The sequence below is a fragment of the Hypomesus nipponensis genome, chromosome 14 (genome assembly GCF_054491055.1).
Source record: "Hypomesus nipponensis isolate SF chromosome 14, ASM5449105v1, whole genome shotgun sequence".
Classification (NCBI taxonomy): domain Eukaryota; kingdom Metazoa; phylum Chordata; class Actinopteri; order Osmeriformes; family Osmeridae; genus Hypomesus; species Hypomesus nipponensis.
The window spans coordinates 15,938,256-15,955,429 of NC_140374.1; the positions used below are offsets into that span (position 1 = coordinate 15,938,256).

Here is a 17,174-nt window from a genome sequence, read left to right on the forward strand (position 1 = left end):
CTGTGGTGTCTGATCCTGTGTGCTCTCAGCCAGAGCTGCGTGTTTGAAGCTCGGTTCAAAGTCAGGGTGCCCCTGAGCCTTGCCAGATTCAGCCCCAAGCCCCCTACTCCTCCCTGGGCATGCTTCTCTGGCAGCCTCCCCTGTCTCCCTGGCCCTCCCCAGCTTTCCCCAGCATCCCCAGACAGAGGCCCTGGGCTCAGCAGGTTCAACCCAGGCTCAGAGGACCTCCCTGGGGGGAGAGCACTGACAGGTGAAGGGGCCAGGAAGACTACTAACTCTATCACTTTCATTATCCGGGATTAACTGGAGGGGAAAAGGCCTAGGTCTTGTCTGGATCATGGCAAAGGCAGGGAGAGACTGAGAGAGAGAGGGAGAGAACGAGAGAGTGGTTTAGGGAAAGAAAAATAGAGGTCAAGTAGCGGTCAAGTTGTGTCTGGGAACAGTCACATGAATGTGCCATACTTGTGTCCAGATGACTTTGCTAGTACTATTGTAATTAGATGTTTTCTCTGGTTATGGTCCATAAACACATGCTCTTGTTGATGTGGCCTGCTCTCATGAACACAGTGGCATTAGAAGGAGATGGATGGTGAGGGGATAATCGAGTTAACTTCCTCTGTGTTCTGCAGGCAAACATTTTCTCTTTAATGTATTTATCATGATTATTCCTGTCTGCCTGGCGGCCATTAACTTGTGATTACCATCTTCTTAGGCCTAATGGGCCTCTCGCTTTCTTTCTGTCTTTCTTTCGTACTCCTCCGTCCCTTGTTCTCTAACAATTTCTTTGTTCTTCCATCTCTCTCTCTCTCTCTCTCTCTCTCTCTCTCTCTCTCTCTCTCTCTCTCTCTCTCTCTCTCTCTCTCTCTCTCTCCCCGTCTCTATCTCTCTCTCTCTCTCTCTCTCTCTCTCTCCCCGTCTCTCTCTCTTCCTCTTTTTATTCCCGAATCTCCAGTCCAGTCTTCCCTTCATTACTGCTTAATTATCTGTAGCCTGTCACAGTGGGCTCACTCTCCCCCCCCCTCTCTCTCTCACACAATTTTTACCCTTTGTATTTTTTTTTCACTCCATGTGAAAATACATCTTAATCAATCCAAATAAATTCATTAAGCTTATTTGGCATGAATTTTCAGATTAAACTGTGTAACCAAAGCTACCATAGTGGAGAACACACACATGCAATTATAAAAACACACCAGTCAAAATCAACCCATACATCAGACAATCAGAACACAAATTTCAATACAATTAGTTGTGCATTATTGCTGCACTCTCTTCTTTCTCCCTCACTTTTTCCCTCCCTCCCTCCCCCCCCCCTCTCTCTCTCTCTCTCTCGCGCGCTCTCCTCGGCGTTCCCATGGCTCCTGTATTTCTCTGCCTCCTCTAAGCCCTTCGAATGTCCTGTTGTGCTGCTTCAGAAGAGCTAAAACAGCATAAAGAAACGGAGGAAGATAGAAAGGATAGAGAGAGAACAGAAAGAGAGGGGGACAGAGAACAGATAAAGAGAGAGAGAGAAAAAGTTCAATCTGCATAGTCTGTTTGTCTGATGGTCCATCCATCCTGTCTCTAAATTTGCCCATACATCCAATTGTCAGTCAGTCAGTCAGTCAGTCAGTCAGTCAGTCAGTCAGTCAGTCAGTCAGGGATGTAGGGATGACTCCTTGTACCCCTGCCTGGTTCCAGTGCAGGGCCTATGTTCATCCTACTCCTGCCTGTCTGCAGCACAGTGCTCATGGGGCCCACACCGGCACACATGGAGAGGAGTCAGATACGGTGGAATCGTTCAGAAGATTCAGCTCTGAGGCTTGTCTAAGCTGCAGCCTTTTGAGACTGCCAGATGAAATGATCAGGCTCTGGAATCATTTTCTGAGCCCCGAAGATTTGGTCCCACCTGTGTCCTGTTTTGTCTCGGTTAAATCAGCAGTAAAGGGCTGATAATGTCTGTGTGTGTGTCTGTGTGTCCCCATGCATACTTGTCTGTGTGTGTGTGTGTTTGTACAGTGGAAGTCGCTGTTTGTATTGTTTGTTCTTTGTGAAAAACTCTGTACCTATTTGCCATCCTGATGTGCGTGTCTTACTCTCACAGGTCCACAGTTGTAGTAATGGATTGCTGCTGTTGTCGTCTCTGCCCCGCTCGAGAGAATTCAACTCCTCCACTCCGCTAATAACTGCAAACCCATCCAGCTGTTCCTTCATCTGCAGTGTTTGTGTTTGTCTGCTTATCTTCCTGATGACATTTGCGAAGCCACTCTGTCGCTGCGTGCCGTTCGGGGGATATACCTGTTTGTCGGGCGGAGAGCGAGGGGGAATTTGAAGCGGTTGTGTTTTTCATCGGAAACCTAATGCGTGTCTGAAGGAGAGGGCGGGGGGAGGGGAGCTGCCATCTGGATGGGGACGGTTACTGTGCCTGACGCCCTGTTGTTCAACACATTAGCACCTCTGACTGATGGGATGTGGTGTTTGAGGCTTTAGCCTGAGGAACAGACTGCCGCGTGTTTACTTTATTCACCTGAAGCCTTTCGTTTTGTCCTTGCCCTGTGTGTCATATCCTGCCTTTGCCTCGGCCTCCATGTCTCATTTGAGTGGCCAGTGACATCGAAGGACCCATCTAATCATGCTCAGCTGTCTGTGCTAGGCTATGTCCTAACTTATGTCTTCTGTGTGTGTGAATGTGTGTGTGTGTGTTTATTGCAGGTCTGGTCAAGCTGGGGATCCACTGTGTCACGTGCCAGAAAGTCGCCATCAAGATAGTGAACCGGGAGAAGCTGAGTGAGTCAGTACTAATGAAGGTAAGACCACGCCGGCCCAGTCCCCTGCTGGGCGCTCTCCCATGTCTCCTCATCAGTCCCTCCCTTGATGCCAGATCAAGGAGCGACCTCATCGGGTGCATGGCGTCTTTGATGATGAGGAGGAGGAAGGCTTCCGTTTTGTTTGATGTCTCGTCGAATCACGTCGCCTGTTCGACCAGCACAACCCAGCAGGTTGCGGGGATGTCTGGATGGTGAATCGTGATGGGTTTCACCAGCCTGTGCTTGACAACAGAGGCAGAGACGAGGCACACAACCGATCTCATAAGAGGGTGGCGACCAAGGATTGTACAAACAAAAAAGACATCATTTAAAGGATTGTATAAAGAAGGGAATATCAAAGACAGCCCACTGTTAATATTCCAGCATTCCGTGTGCTGATACAGTATAGAGAGAGACTTAAGGGTTCCCATGTGCCTCTGTCCACCCTCCTCTGACAGCTCAGTGGTTTTCCTCAGTCCTTGATTCCAGGGCGGATTGCCTGATTATAACCAGCTCTATGTGCTTTGACTTTCTCTGTCTTCTGTTCAGTTTGGGTCTCTAAGGAGACTAATAGGACTAAGCTAGGTTTTCTCAAGCTTATCAATCCTCAAATACCTCTCTAGTCACAGCACTGAGTAGTGCGGCAGTTGGAATTTGCATGTTAAGAACCACCAAGGACCCGAGTGGGTTGCCATATTAACTGCCTGTTCATAAAGAAAGTATTTCTGAAGAGGAGCCGGTAATTGGTACCTCTGCGTTGGTTCGTACTGGGTGTGAGAAGGGAACGGGGGGGGGGGGGGGGGGTAATTGTGTTTCATGGGACAGAGTGTCTGGTGTAATTGTTCAGATGTGAGGTGCAGAGTAATTCACACCGGAGAAACCTTTAACTCCAGCTGATCTGCTGATGGAAATTGTGTGAGGTTTGCCTTCTCTCCGTTTAGGCAGTGCTCTACTGTGAGGCAGTGTTCTACTGTGAGAGGCAGTGTTCTACTGTGAGGCAGTGTTCTACTGTGAGAGGCAGTGTTCTACTGTGAGAGGCAGTGTTCTACTGTGAGAGGCAGTGTTCTACTGTGAGAGGCAGTGTTCTACTGTGAGAGGCAGTGTTCTACTGTGAGAGGCAGAATGAAAATCCTGAATCTCGTCTCAGGATTTAAGGTTCCTGGAGAACATGCAGTACTCTGACAGGTCATGTGAGGCCGTCCACACCCACTCTAACTTTCTGTGTTTATATATGTCTCGGGGGCTGTCCTACAGTACACTAACTTACATCTCCTCTCTGGCATTTGAGGCTAGGTGGCGTGTTTGAGAAATAGGGGGTCCATTTCTGTTGACAAAGCAGTCAGTGACAGGTGTGTGTGTGTGTGTGTTTTGTTTGTGTGTGTGGAGGGGTGTGTGTGTGTGTGTGTGTGTCATATCCCAGGTGTATTGTCTCATCCTCCCCAGTAGAAGCTCTCTCTGTCGATTTCAGTGGAACTGTACATTCAGCTGACTCTGCATGCCTGGCCCAATTACTGCACTGGGATACTGTCATTCTGCTGTTGAGTTCTGGTCCCTGGAGTATGTGTGTATTTGTGTGTGTGTGTGTGTGTGTGTGATTGCATGTGTGTGCTTGTGCATGTGCATGTGTGAGTGTCTGAAATGATGGACTGAACTGTTAGAGGTGTTTCCCTGTCCTCAGATCTCTTCTGCCTGACCGATCTCTTCATGCTCACATATGTTATTGCTGTGTTTCTCCTAGACACTTAAGCTCTCCCAGATACTTAAGCTCCAGATGTTTGCTTGGATCTGGGCCTGAGCTTTCACAGGAAACCGCGCACATCACACCAGCTGTATCAGAAGAGCAGAGCGAGTGGAACTTGAAGAAATGGGGTTGAACCGGCCGATTAAAAAGAGAAAGTTCCTCCGTGGAGGGTAGGTCTTTGGGCAGATTCCCAATGGTCCGCGGCGCACCTGTCAGGCTCAGGGCTCTCTAACTGCAGGAAACATGGCAGCCAAAGCAGAAAGCCTCATGTCACATTTACATTTAGTCATATAGCACACGCTCTTATCCAGAGCCATGGAGAGGAGGCTGTTTGTCAGGTGTCCTCCATGGTCTCAACGTCTCTCTCGGTCAGTGTGAGTCTCAGGCTGTCAGACAGTGAAGCTGACCGACCCTCAGACAGACTCTCCTGGAGTCACCTTTATTATGCTAAAACACCAGGCTCCCTCTGGTCCCATTAGGAGGGAGGGAAGGCTCCTGGACAGGTGTGTGCGTGTGACACTGCACACACACGGTTCGTCCCGTAGCTGCTCTCGCGGGGGCTGAGAGGACGGAGCAGGACAGGCAGACCGCAGAGAAAAGAAGCGGAGAAAAAGAAACGTCTTCCCGTTTACGATGACTTGTCTTACACGGGACTGATTGTGTCAGAGTGGGTGGGCGTGATTTCGTCATTACGCAGGAATGAGTTTGTGTCTTCCTCTGTCTGTGCGTGCATACATTTGTATGTGTGTGTGTGTGTGTGTGTGTGGGGGGGGGGGGGGGGGGGGGGGAGCGACAGTATCTGTGACTGTCTGTCTTAACTGAAAGTGGGTGTTAGGCCCTCCAGCAGGGATGCACCATGCAGTGAAGCACAGTCTAACACAGAGTGCGTAATGTGTCTCTCTGCGTCTGCGCGTGTGTGTGTGTTTAGTCAGTCCGGAGGGAGCAGTTAACATTTCTGAGACACAGCCAGTCCTCTCCCTCTCTCCTCTACCATGATACCAGGCCTTGGGGTGAGAGAGGGAGGGAAGAGGAGAGGAGGAGAAGAGGAGAAGAAGGAGGGCATTCTGCTGACACAAGATAACAGGGATGTTGGTCGGTACGCTACGTCTCCTGTGTGCGTGTGCGTGCGTGTGCGTACAGGTTGAGCATGGCGATGAGGAGTAAGCTGTTGTATCAGCATGGGGACAGACTGGTGACAGACCTCAGCTTGGGGCGGCTCCTTGTGGAGCTGTGAGCCTATGAGGAGCGGTGCTGTGTGTGAGTAGTGTGTGTGTGTGTGTGTGTGTGGTGTGGCGCAATTGAGGAGCACTGTGTGTTTGAAGAGGAGCAGTTTGTGTGAGGACTGCTGTGTGTGTGTGTGTGTGTGAGGAGGGGGAGCACTGTGTGTGTGACAGCCTCCACTGTGTGAAAGTGGTGGGGGGGGGAGTAACACATGTAACTGCTAGAGCAGGACTATTACTTGGCCCTGAGCTAAACTCCGCTTGTCACCGCTGTTCCCCTTTCCACCGCCCAAACGGTAGCTCCCAGAACCCCAGCCTCTAAGCCTCGGTCCTGAGGAGAGGAGAGTACAGCTGCGAGGAGGGCCGGGCGTGAGAGGAAAGGACAGGTGGAGAGGGTGAAGAGGAGAGGTGAGGTATCCCAGTGTAGTTATTTAGAGCGTTAGTAGCTGTATCCCATAGCACTCAGACGGAACAGCAGATTCACCTGGACGTCAATCATACATGAGAGAGACACAGAGAGAGAGCGAGAGATAAATAACGAGAACAAGAGCGAGATGGGAGATGGTAGAGTCTGCAGAGTCTGATATAATTGCCCCCCGAAGCAAATAATTGAGGACAGAGCTGAAGAGGGGTCCATATGAGCAGGGAACATGAGAAGTGTGTGTGTGGGCACTTGTGTATGTGTGTGGGTGTGTGTGTGTGCGTGTGCATGTGTGTGTGTGTGTGCTTGCTTTTTTAATAGTTTGTGAAATGTTGAACTGAATGTCACAGGTCCATCGTGTGGAAAATAAAGAGAAGACAAATGACAAATGGAAGATGTGGGAAGTAAAGGCTGAAGAAATTGAGAGAGAGAGAGAAGGGGAGGGGGAGGGGAGAGGGGAGAGGGGAGAGGGGAGAGGGGAGAGGGGAGAGGGGAGAGGGGAGAGGGGAGAGGGGAGAGGGGAGAGGGGAGAGGGAGAGGGAGAGGGCAGACAACCAGGGCTCTTGATGAATCATGGAGAGTATAATCTTGTTATCCTGACACCATGGTGACAGAAGCAGTCCTTCCCTCCATCTCCACCAACTCCACTAATGATTATATATCGGCCATTCTCTTCAGGGTATCCCAGCATCCATGCTGAGCTTAGCAGGTACCGAAATACCCCCTGTGTTCCTCCCCAACCCTCAGTGTGTGTGCGATTGCGTGTGTGTGTGGTTGAGGCAAGTAGACAGACAGTGAAATAAATGGGTTTCATATGTTTCTTCCATTGGTGCAGATTTGTCAGCTGTGTACAGAGCTCAGATAAGAAGTTTGTTCCTGACAGAGAACAATGCGTTGCTCCTTGTCTCCTCTCCGCTGCCCTCACTTCTGCCCATCTTCTTCTTAACTCTCTCTCTCTCTCTCTCTCTCTCTCTCTCTCTCTCTCTCTCTCTCTCTCTCTCTCTCTCTCTCTCTCTCTCTCTCTCTCTCTCTCTCTCTCTCTCTCTCTCTCTCTCTCTCTCTCTCTACGTCTCTCTCTCTCTCTCTACGTCTCTCTCTCTCTCTCTACGTCTCTCTCTCTCTCTCTCTCTCTCTACGTCTCTCTCTCTCTACGTCTCTCTCTCTCTCTCTACGTCTCTCTGTACCTCCAGCTCCCTTCCCCTCCATCTTTGTCCCTCCCTCCCTCACACTCTTCCTCTTTCTATCTCATGTCCGAACTGAACTGTGTTAAGTCAATAGCATCATTCCTTTGGCCGTCCCTCCCTCCCTTCCTTCCCAGCCCCTCCCTCTCTCTACTGTTCCTGCTGCTGCACAGTCAATACTGAGGTCAATCATCACTCTCAATTCTAATTTTGTTTCCAATTCCTCTTCCCAAATCAATTCTTATGCACTTTTGGTCTCTCTCCTTATTGAGTGTGCATGGGACTGTGCTGAAGGAGGAGATGGTGTATAGATTTTCACCAGAGGGCGTTGGGGACTGGCCTGCAGTACAGTGGCCCGGGAGGAAAATGTCAGCTTTAGCCACAGTGTTATGGAATTCCCATGAGGGTTCTCTCTATAGGTAGATGTGATTAGATGCTTTGGTAATAACCTTTACAGTATTACAAGTCATCTGGTGCAGATGGTTTATTGGAGACCGCTGTGAGAGAAGGAGAGAGGGGCAGAGAGGGATAGGGAGAGGACGAGAGAGAGAGAGAGAGAGAGAGAGAGAGAGAGAGAGAGAGAGAGAGAGAGAGAGAGAGAGAGAGAGAGAGAGAGAGAGAGAGAGAGAGAGAGAGAGAGAGAGAGAGAGAGAGAGAGAGAGAGAGAGAGAGAGAGAGAGAGAGAGAGAGAGAGAGAGAGAGAGAGAGACAGAGAGAGAGACAGAGAGACACAGAGAGACACAGAGAGACACAGAGAGACAAACAGAAAGTGACAGACTCACAGAGGATCTGAACAGACCCCAGTGGGATTAGTTGCTTGGGGTCCCAGATCCCAGTGTGTTGCAGCTTAGATCAGTCATGTGTCCACTGTGACTGCTTTCACATGTCGGCATGGAGGGATAAGAAACATGACGGGATGGATGAGGGGATGAAGCTATAGAGAGATAAAGGGGACAGGAAAAAGGATAGAGGGAGAAAGCAATAGAGGTATGAAGGAATGGATACTGTAGAGAGGGATGGAGGGATACTGAAGAAGCACGTAGAGATGCTTGAGAGTCATATGCGGATGGAGGGATGGATAGATGCAGGGATACTGTAGAGGGATGGAGGGATACTGGAGGGCTGGTGAGCTAGAGGGATGGAAGGACGCTCTGGAGGGATGGAAGGACGCTCTGGAGGGATGGAAGGCTAAAGAGATGGAGGGATGCTGTACAGCGATGGAGAGATGGAGGGATTTCCCAGCGAGCAGAGAGCAGAGGAGCTCAGCAACAGCTCAGTAGACAGCGAGGGCTCTGTTCCCCGGTCTTAAATCAGACACTGCGCTCTCAGTCAGAACTGGCACGACGCACGCTTAGTCTGCGCTCAGTGAGAACTGACACTTTCCGAGAACTGACACTTTCCCGAGAGAAGCCTCACGAGGGGGATGCGGGGATCTAGTGTACCCTTTTCTCCTCTTGTCCCCTTCTGTCGGTGAAGTACAGTAACAAGAGTTTTTGTTTGTTTGTTTTCTGTCTTTTTAAATGTGTGGCTTGGTTTCGTTGTTTTGCGTGAATGGCAGAGTAGCGTTTTATCCCTTCTTCTGGAATGGTCAAGCGTGAATGACATCCCACCCCTCTCTCTCTCTCTTTCTCTCTCTCGAGGTAAGGGCAGAGAAGGAGGAGGGGACAATTGAAGGAAAGGTAGATCTCCGAGAGACGGATGGTCTAGCGGCGTGTAGCACACACCGTTACCGTTTCATGTGCCGACAATGTTTGATGCGTGTGCCTAACTGTGTGTGATGTGTGTTTTCAACTGTGTGTGATGCGTGTCAACCCTCATAACTATGTGTAGACATGAGCATGGTCTGGTATTTGGCCATCCTAACTGTATGCAGCACATGACACTACACATGGGTGACTAACCCTGTGTGTGTGTGTGTGTCTATGAGGAGGGAAATTCTCAAATAAATATGAAGAGACATGTCTATGTATGAGAGACGTCAGGTTGTCACCTACACACACACACACACACACATGCGCACATAATCACACTCTGTTTACCTTCTGTTTACTGTCATGAGAGAGGTTCCAGCTTCTGGCTGTGTCACATTAGGAGGACAGGCTTGGTGAGTCACTGTCGGCAGACATATACAACCTAATGGAAGGGAGGGACACTCAGAATACAAACACACTCGCACACACATCCACACACAGCTATTTATAGATACCTAGAATGACATGGCATATGCACATTACTCACACTGATCACGTCTCTCTCTTTCTCGCTCACAAAGATGCGCACAAACACTGTTATTTATAAAGACATGATAAGTCTTGAGTGTGTTGTATCCGGTTTATGCATCAGCTCATCTGCTATTGTCTCTTCCTCTGTCAAACACACACACACACACACAGAACAGATTGTCTTCAGAAACACATGCATAGACACATATACCTGCCGAGGCTCACATACTTAGATAAATAGATGTGGTCCAACTGCAATCAATGAGTCTGGCACATAAAGCCTGACACTAAACGCTTTGAAGTTCATCAATAAACCCATCTCTGGTCCCCAAGGAGCACACTGAGAATATAGATGTTTGTTAATGAGTCAGTCGCTTATACAACCACATGCGCAACTGCGCATAAACACACACACACAGATACATACACGCACACACATATATCGGCGCACACACACACACACACACACACACACACTCCCTACAGCATAGACAGGTTTTGAACTATACCTGTTGTAAGATGCCACACACACTTGCTCCTTCTGTCTTCCATACATACTTTGGTACTTTACCCATACATACCCGGTACTTTCTTTACCAGGCTTGTTTTTGGCCATCAACCTGAAGTGTGTGTGAGTTGTTTTCGGTTCACCTGTCCGACCCCTTAGCCAGAGGTCAGTATTGACGGTGCGTGTGAGCTGATGGCTAGCCAGTGCTATTGACCAGGCCCACGCGATCCTGTGGAGACTGACAGGCCCTGTATTCAGATGAGTGGAGTCCGAAGCCAACCACCGTCACCCTATCTCCTCTGCTCCAGCGACTCTGGTAATTAGCTTGTTACAGTGGCAGGGCGAGTCTCCTCGTCTCTGGAGAGCTTCACGAGATGGATATGTCACCTGTGTGCGTTATTACAGAGCGGCTTTACTTAGGGAGTTCCTCGAGACCTCCTGGAGAGCAAGTAATTGAACTGTGCAGTGTATCTGTATTGACCCAGGCTCCAGTTCGTTCATCTGTCAGATAACTCCGCCTTTCTCACCGTCCCAAGGTGACCTTGCCTTTCTCTCTGCGTTATCCCTCCTTCCTAGCGAGGGAATGTGTGAACGAAGGGGTGGACAAACACAGATCTCCGACTTCCAAACATGGCTGCCGTCGTCAGTCGGAGAGATTGACTGGCTCGAAGACCAGTGTTGAATCATTTACTCCCCCAGCAGGCAGGAGACTCTGGGGGAGGGTGTGGATAGGATGTACTTACACACAGACACACAGAGACACACAGACACACACACGCAAACACACATACGCACATGAACAACAACACCGCCTCCCAGCAGACCCATAAAGAGGTTCATAAAGGGTTCATCAGTGTGACCTATGACCTCTCCACACCGTGACAACGGCCATTAGAGGCGATCGGGCCCAAGGTCGCCCCAAGACGTCTGCTGGACGGGAGTGATGAGCGCGCCGGTCGCCCAGACGACGCTCTAACTGACAGCCTGATGGATCTGTCAGAGCGACGGGCCGCCACCACACAGATGATTGGAGAGATAGAATGAGAGACGGAGCGAATGAACGAGGGATGATTGGGAGGAAGATGGACGTTGGCCTTGGGAGGGTAGAGGGGGATTATTAGTTTGCTATAGGGAGAGAGAGAGAGAGGGAGAGAGAGGGAGAGGGAGAGAGAGGGAGAGGGAGAGAGAGGGAGAGAGAGGGAGGGAGAGGGAGGGAGAGAGAGGGAGAGAGAGGGAGAGAGAGGGAGAGAGAGGGAGAGAGAGGGAGGGAGAGGGAGGGAGATGGAGGGAGAGAGAGGGAGAGAGAGGCAGACTAAGAGAAGAGCAGAAAGAAGGATGACGGCTGTGGAGAGCATGTAGTTCTGATCGATTTACATGTCTGAGACATTGATCAATCGGCCCTGCGAGGGGAATTCACCTCCTCTTCTCAAAGGATGAGTGATATCCTGATGATCAAAAAACCCAGCTGCGCTGACTGTGTGTCTGGGTGTACTTGCACATGTGTGTGTGTGTGTGAGTGTGTGAGTGTGTGTGTGTGTGTGTGCGTTTGTGGGATCGATGTTGATGGCCTGCTGCAAAAGTCATGACAAACGTGTTCCAATGGCAATTTGAAAATCTGTATGTTCGTAAATGCGTGTGTGTGTGTGTGCATATGTGCGGGCGTGTGTCTGTGTGTGTTGCGCAGAACTGTGTGTCCTTGATACTGACAGGCATGCCCTTATCCGTCTCCATTGGTAAGGAGAGGCTGGCACATGTACCAGAGCTGTGTCTGCTCTTGCCAAGACATGGCTGTAGCCATCAGACAGAGCCTAGCAGGGGGAAGGATCCGCCATGACACCCACGTCCAGACAGGTGGTATTGCACATGGTGCACCACCCCCCCCCCTCCCACAGCCCCCTTCACCACCACCACCCCCCTCCCCCCCCCCCAGCTCCTAGCAGCCTGGCAGGTCTCACCTCTTTGGCAGAGTACACTGCATCTGCTTGACTAGCTCACTGACTGACATATGGATGGATGGGGTTTGTACGCGCGTCTGTCTTGCAATTAGTGCCCTGGTAAGCGGCGCGTGCATTCGCCTCCACCCCCCTCCCCCCTCCCCCGTTCCCCTGCTCGTTGACAGATCTTGGCAGACGACCCCTTCCTCTCTTCTCATGGGCCCATCGCAGTGTCTCCGTCCCCGGGCCCCTCGATCCCCGGGCCCCCCCCCCCCCAGGTTGTGGCTGTCTACCCAGACTGAGCTGCTAAGGAGGTTATGCTCACCGCATGTCGTGTTAATTAGCAACAAAAGCTGCCTGGGACCCCAGAGGGTTAACTGGCACAACCTCTCTCTCTCTCTCTCTCTCTCTCTCTCTCTCTCTCTTTCCATCGTTTCCTCTTTTTCTCCTCTATTCCTCCTTTCTCCTCTTTCTCTCTCGTCAAATCGCTCTCTTTATCTGACCTGCAGCTGCTAGCCCTGCCGTAGAGAAGCCTCCCGTGTGTTGGTGTACACTGAGTGGGGCTTCGGTGTTTCATCTGACACACGTCGAGCTAGCCCTCTTTGATCCCTTCAACTGGTGATCAAGAGACCTCTAGCCTCGCCCTGGGGCTGAGAGAGAGAGAGACAGAGAGAAAGAGATAGAGAAAGAGAGAGAGAGACAATAGGGGGTGAAAGGGAGATTGAGAGAGGGAGAGAGGGATGTATAGGGATTGAGAGAGATGGAGGGACATAGAGAGAGAGAGATATGTAAAGACTGAATGAGACATCACTGTGCTTTTGATCACTGCAGTTGCGATCACTGAGGCTGGTTTCCCCTTGAGGTTTGTTCAGCTGCTGTGTTCAGACGTGTGACATGTATGACAAGGTTGCGTCTCCGTGTCTGTGATGTGGCATCCTGTCCGCTGTCCTTTGATCGGTGGGTAGGGCTCCACAGTCCATCCTCTTAGCTCCATCACCGAGACAACTTGATCAGACGTGACGCTGTCACCAAAAAATAAATAACGTGTTGACTGATCAGGCGCTTTATCCATTAGCGAGTTACTGGGGGGATTTGGACCTGGGACCTCTTGATCCGCAGGCCAATCCGCTAGCACAATCCCTGCATCATAGCTGTGGCAGTACGGTTAGGAGCCTCTCTGTTTACCTCCAGGATGTGCCTGACGGCGCAGGTCTCTTCCTGTGTTGTTCAGGAACAGCTGTCTTTCGCAGAGATGTATTTGTTCTCCAGTAGCGATGGCGAGATGGGCCCGGCCGTGCCCACGGTCCACATGGCACTTTACTACCCCATCCTGACATGCCATCTGCACCTGCAAATGATACAGGGATCTAGCATTGGGAACATTTAATTGACATTGAATTTAATGTGCATTGGGTTTATTGTCCAAAGCAACCACAACAGAATGTTGGTTAGGTTGGTTAGGCTGAAGGCCCCCAGGGGAAAGGGTCTGATTTAGGTTGGCCTTCTGTGCAAAGGCAGACTCAGGTCCCAAACATTGGCTGGTGTTGGCTCAAAGTTAACATCCTAATAAGTCTTTCTGGTCACTAAGCATTCCAGTAACTACCTATTAGAAGAAGCAGTCACCAGAAATTCTACCAGCACTGTAAACTTCCACCATTTTGGATCTAATAGATGTCTGTGGAGCCGAACGCCACCTCAGTTTCCAGCTCAGTGGTTTGTTCCATTAGACAGGATATGACACTGACAGGACACCCCAGCAGACCACAGCCAATCAGCCATTCCACCGCCAGGCCTGGGCGATGACCTCCGAAACTAATGATGGCCACTCGATAATGATGAACACCTTAATCTACAAGACAAATTATCTCCCCGTCAAACAACCAATTTGGATTAGTGTCAGTCTTGCGTTCTCGCTCGACCTTTCGTGCGGTTCGCACCGAGGTGGAGGAATGATAGAACTGGGGAGAGAAAAGCGAGGGAGAGAGAAAGTTGGTGGAGGCGCAGAGTTCGTGAAGAGAGCTGATAAGAAAGAGAGAAAGAGTTGGTGAGAGTGAGTTGGAGAGAGAGAGAGTTGGAGAGAGAGTTGCAGAGAGAGAATGTGTCTGAGAGAGAAAGCAAGAGATGTTGGTTGGTTTTCCAATCCAGGGTTATTTCTCTCCTGGGAGAAGGCCAGTGCAGTGTGGTCCATTAGTGAGCTGGTAGGTTGTTCCATTAGGGGTGATTATCAGACATGGGAAAAACTGACCTATCAGAATCAACCCCCACACTCACTAACCTTGGCGGGGGGGGGGGGGGGAGAAGGGAAGGGGTTTGCCAGGGGGTACACCTTCCATACCTACTCTGTTTTAATGGTATTTATTGGTTACTTGCCTTCCTTGCCAGCTCACCTTTTCCACCATCTTCTCTCTCCTCTGCTCTCAGTCTACAAATTAAATAATATCTCATGTCTACTGGATTAAATACCTTCCCCTTTTCTCCCAGTTTTTACTCCCTCTCTTTTCCCCTAATCCTTTCCTCCTCTCCTCCCTTCCTCCTCTCTTCCTCTCCTCTTTTCTCTCTGAGCAGCAGTGTGGGAAGAGACCTGAAGCCAGCGCGTGTGTTTGTGTGGGTGGGTGTGTCTGAGAGAGAGATTGAAAGGGAACACACGTGCACACCTTGTAGATATGGTGGTTAATGACTACTGTGGGTGGCTGTGTAAAGATGTCAAGCCAGTAAAGAGGATGGAGGGATGGGAAGGTAGGAAAGGGATGAAGGGATGGGATGTAGAGATTGAGATAGTTTTGGGTGGCTAGTGGGTCACTATGATAAAGAAGATAGTTAGGAAGTTGTGAAACTTTGGAACTTTGTTCCAAGTGTTTGTGTGTGTGTGTGTGTGCCCCATATCAGGAACGGCCATCTGTGTATTGCTTTGGTTTGCCATGCCTGTGTGTCAGCATAGCCTCTGGGGTCAGGTGTGCTTGGGTCAGGTGTGCTTGGGGCAGGTGTGATGGGGGCAGGTGTGATGGGGGCAGGTGTGCTGGGGGCAGGTGTGCTTGGGGCAGGTGTGCTGGGGGCAGGTGTGCTGGGGGCAGGTGTGCTGGGGTCAGATGTGCTGGGGGCAGGTGTGCTGGGGGCAGGTGTGCAGGGGGCAGGTGTGCAGGGGGCAGGTGTGATGTGGGCAGGTGTGTAAGCTCTGCTGCCTGGTGGAGAGAGGGGGCATCTGGCCGTGAACACAACCACCAGCAGTTTAGCCTCCTGAGACTCAGATCATATTCACATATGTATTTTATTTGAACATAAATAAAACCAAGGTTTGGTTAAAGACAAACATATTTCAAGGAAGAGATACAATTCGAAACTCATTCATATTTATTGCAGTTATCTATCTTAACCAACTTAATTTGAATTAGACAGCCATTTCTGAGGTTGGTCACATTTCGCATTGTTAGAGATAACATGATGCTTTCTCAACTGGATACAATGAATTCAAACTAAGGAAATAAGGGCAGTGTGGGTTTAAAGTCATAAACCCAAAACCTTGATAGTGGACATAAATGAGTTGCTGGGTCCCAGTAGGATAAAGAGACGGAGCCCTAACTACTACAGATAAACAGGTAGGAATACCAGCTGGAGTGCCGGCCTGCCAGCCAAAGAGACAGACAAACAGTTTCATTAATTTATATCCATAGATAAATCCTGGTAATCTTTTGATACGAGGGCGTCTGTATTGTACTGTACAGTCGAGTCCTCTTTGCGTTAAGCCGTGTGCTCATTATTTTCATTTCAATTAGCTCAAAAAGGGAGACCGGATACAGATACAGTTCCAGCCTTAAAGCTGCTGCAGCTGTGCCTTTAGCCTAAGACAGATCATCTCCTCCAGTCATAGGGGTTTTTTGCCTCTTCAGGCAAGGCACCATGCTGAGCTAGTGTGATCTACTGCTAATATCACACCTCAGCCCTCAGGTGATAAAGGACAAGACATAGCGCCGCGGATAGCGCTAATTATCCTCGGGATTAGCCCTGATTAGCCTAGCCGCTGTTACCTTTCATACCGCTAATCGGTGACACCCCTTTTACCTGAGACGCCTCCTTTGCTTCTTGACTCAGTCTATGTTGCTTTTTGCGTTGACTTTTCTGGTACTGCCTCGTTTCAGAGTCGGCACAAGGGCAATGCTGAGGGGCAGGAGCAGGGAGGCGAGGGCAGAGGAGGAGGCAGGAACAGAGGCGAGGGCAGGTTACAGGAGACAGAGGCCCAGCTCAGCATTACTCTCCGAATGTAGTCAACTGTCAGTTTTCAGTTAGGGGAAGCTATAGGACAAGGAGAATGAACACATGGGAGGAAGGGAGGGGTGAGAGGGGAGGAGAGGACAGGACAGGACAGGGTTGAGTGTGACGGCGGGAGGAGGCAAGCGTTCCATTCAGAGCGTTCTGTATTCCATGCTGATTCCCAGTGGCAGGTGCACACGCCCTCAACAAACCCCGCGGTCCCTGATGCAAATCCGACCCGATGGTCAGAAGCAAAATCGGCTCACCAAAAAATCCCATGCAAGTACGTTTCTCCCGGGTGCCCGGCAAGCGACAGCGGAACACAGCTTCACGTTCTGTCCTCTCAGCCCGTACCCTGTCAACGTGTCCACAGTGTTTGTACAGCACGTCTCTCTGAGCCGAGGAGCGACAGGAGGAAGTCTACCTATGTGGACCCTTGCTCGACCTCTGTCCTCTGAATGGACAGAACGCTCGTAGAGGGGTGGAGGGAGAGGGACACAGTCATCAACTTCCTGTGCATGCACGTCGTACCAAACCAACTCGCGCACACACAATGTTTGCCTGGCGATTCTTGTGGGCACTGAACAAGCCATTTCCATTCAAAATCTTGTTTTCCCAAGTCAATAACATAAACCCTGACCTTAACCCTAACCTTCACTCTGACCTTACACCGAACCCAAAAACCAAATGTGAGCCCTAAACCTAACCCTAACCCTAAAACTTAGCTTAACCTTTGAACCTCCTAATGCTTCATGTAAATGTAATGTAAATCTAACCCTAATGCGAAACTCAAAAACACCTTGGAAACAGCATTGAACTTGAGAGAACCAAGAAAATGTTCCCTCAAGAACACTCACACACACACCATTCTTATCTCTCCTCCCTCAGCTGGTTTGTCATGCCAGTCAGCTCTGCT

General features: G+C 50.1%; 1 protein-coding gene across 1 annotated transcript in view; it reads left to right on the forward strand.

Moving 5' to 3' along the window:
* Positions 1–17,174, forward strand: part of brsk2a (BR serine/threonine kinase 2a) — a 129,487-nt gene that overhangs the window by 67,588 nt on the left and 44,725 nt on the right. Inside the window, 1 exon segment of the mRNA XM_084672204.1 lies at positions 2,692–2,786. Coding sequence (XP_084528330.1) covers positions 2,692–2,786 — 95 coding nt within the window.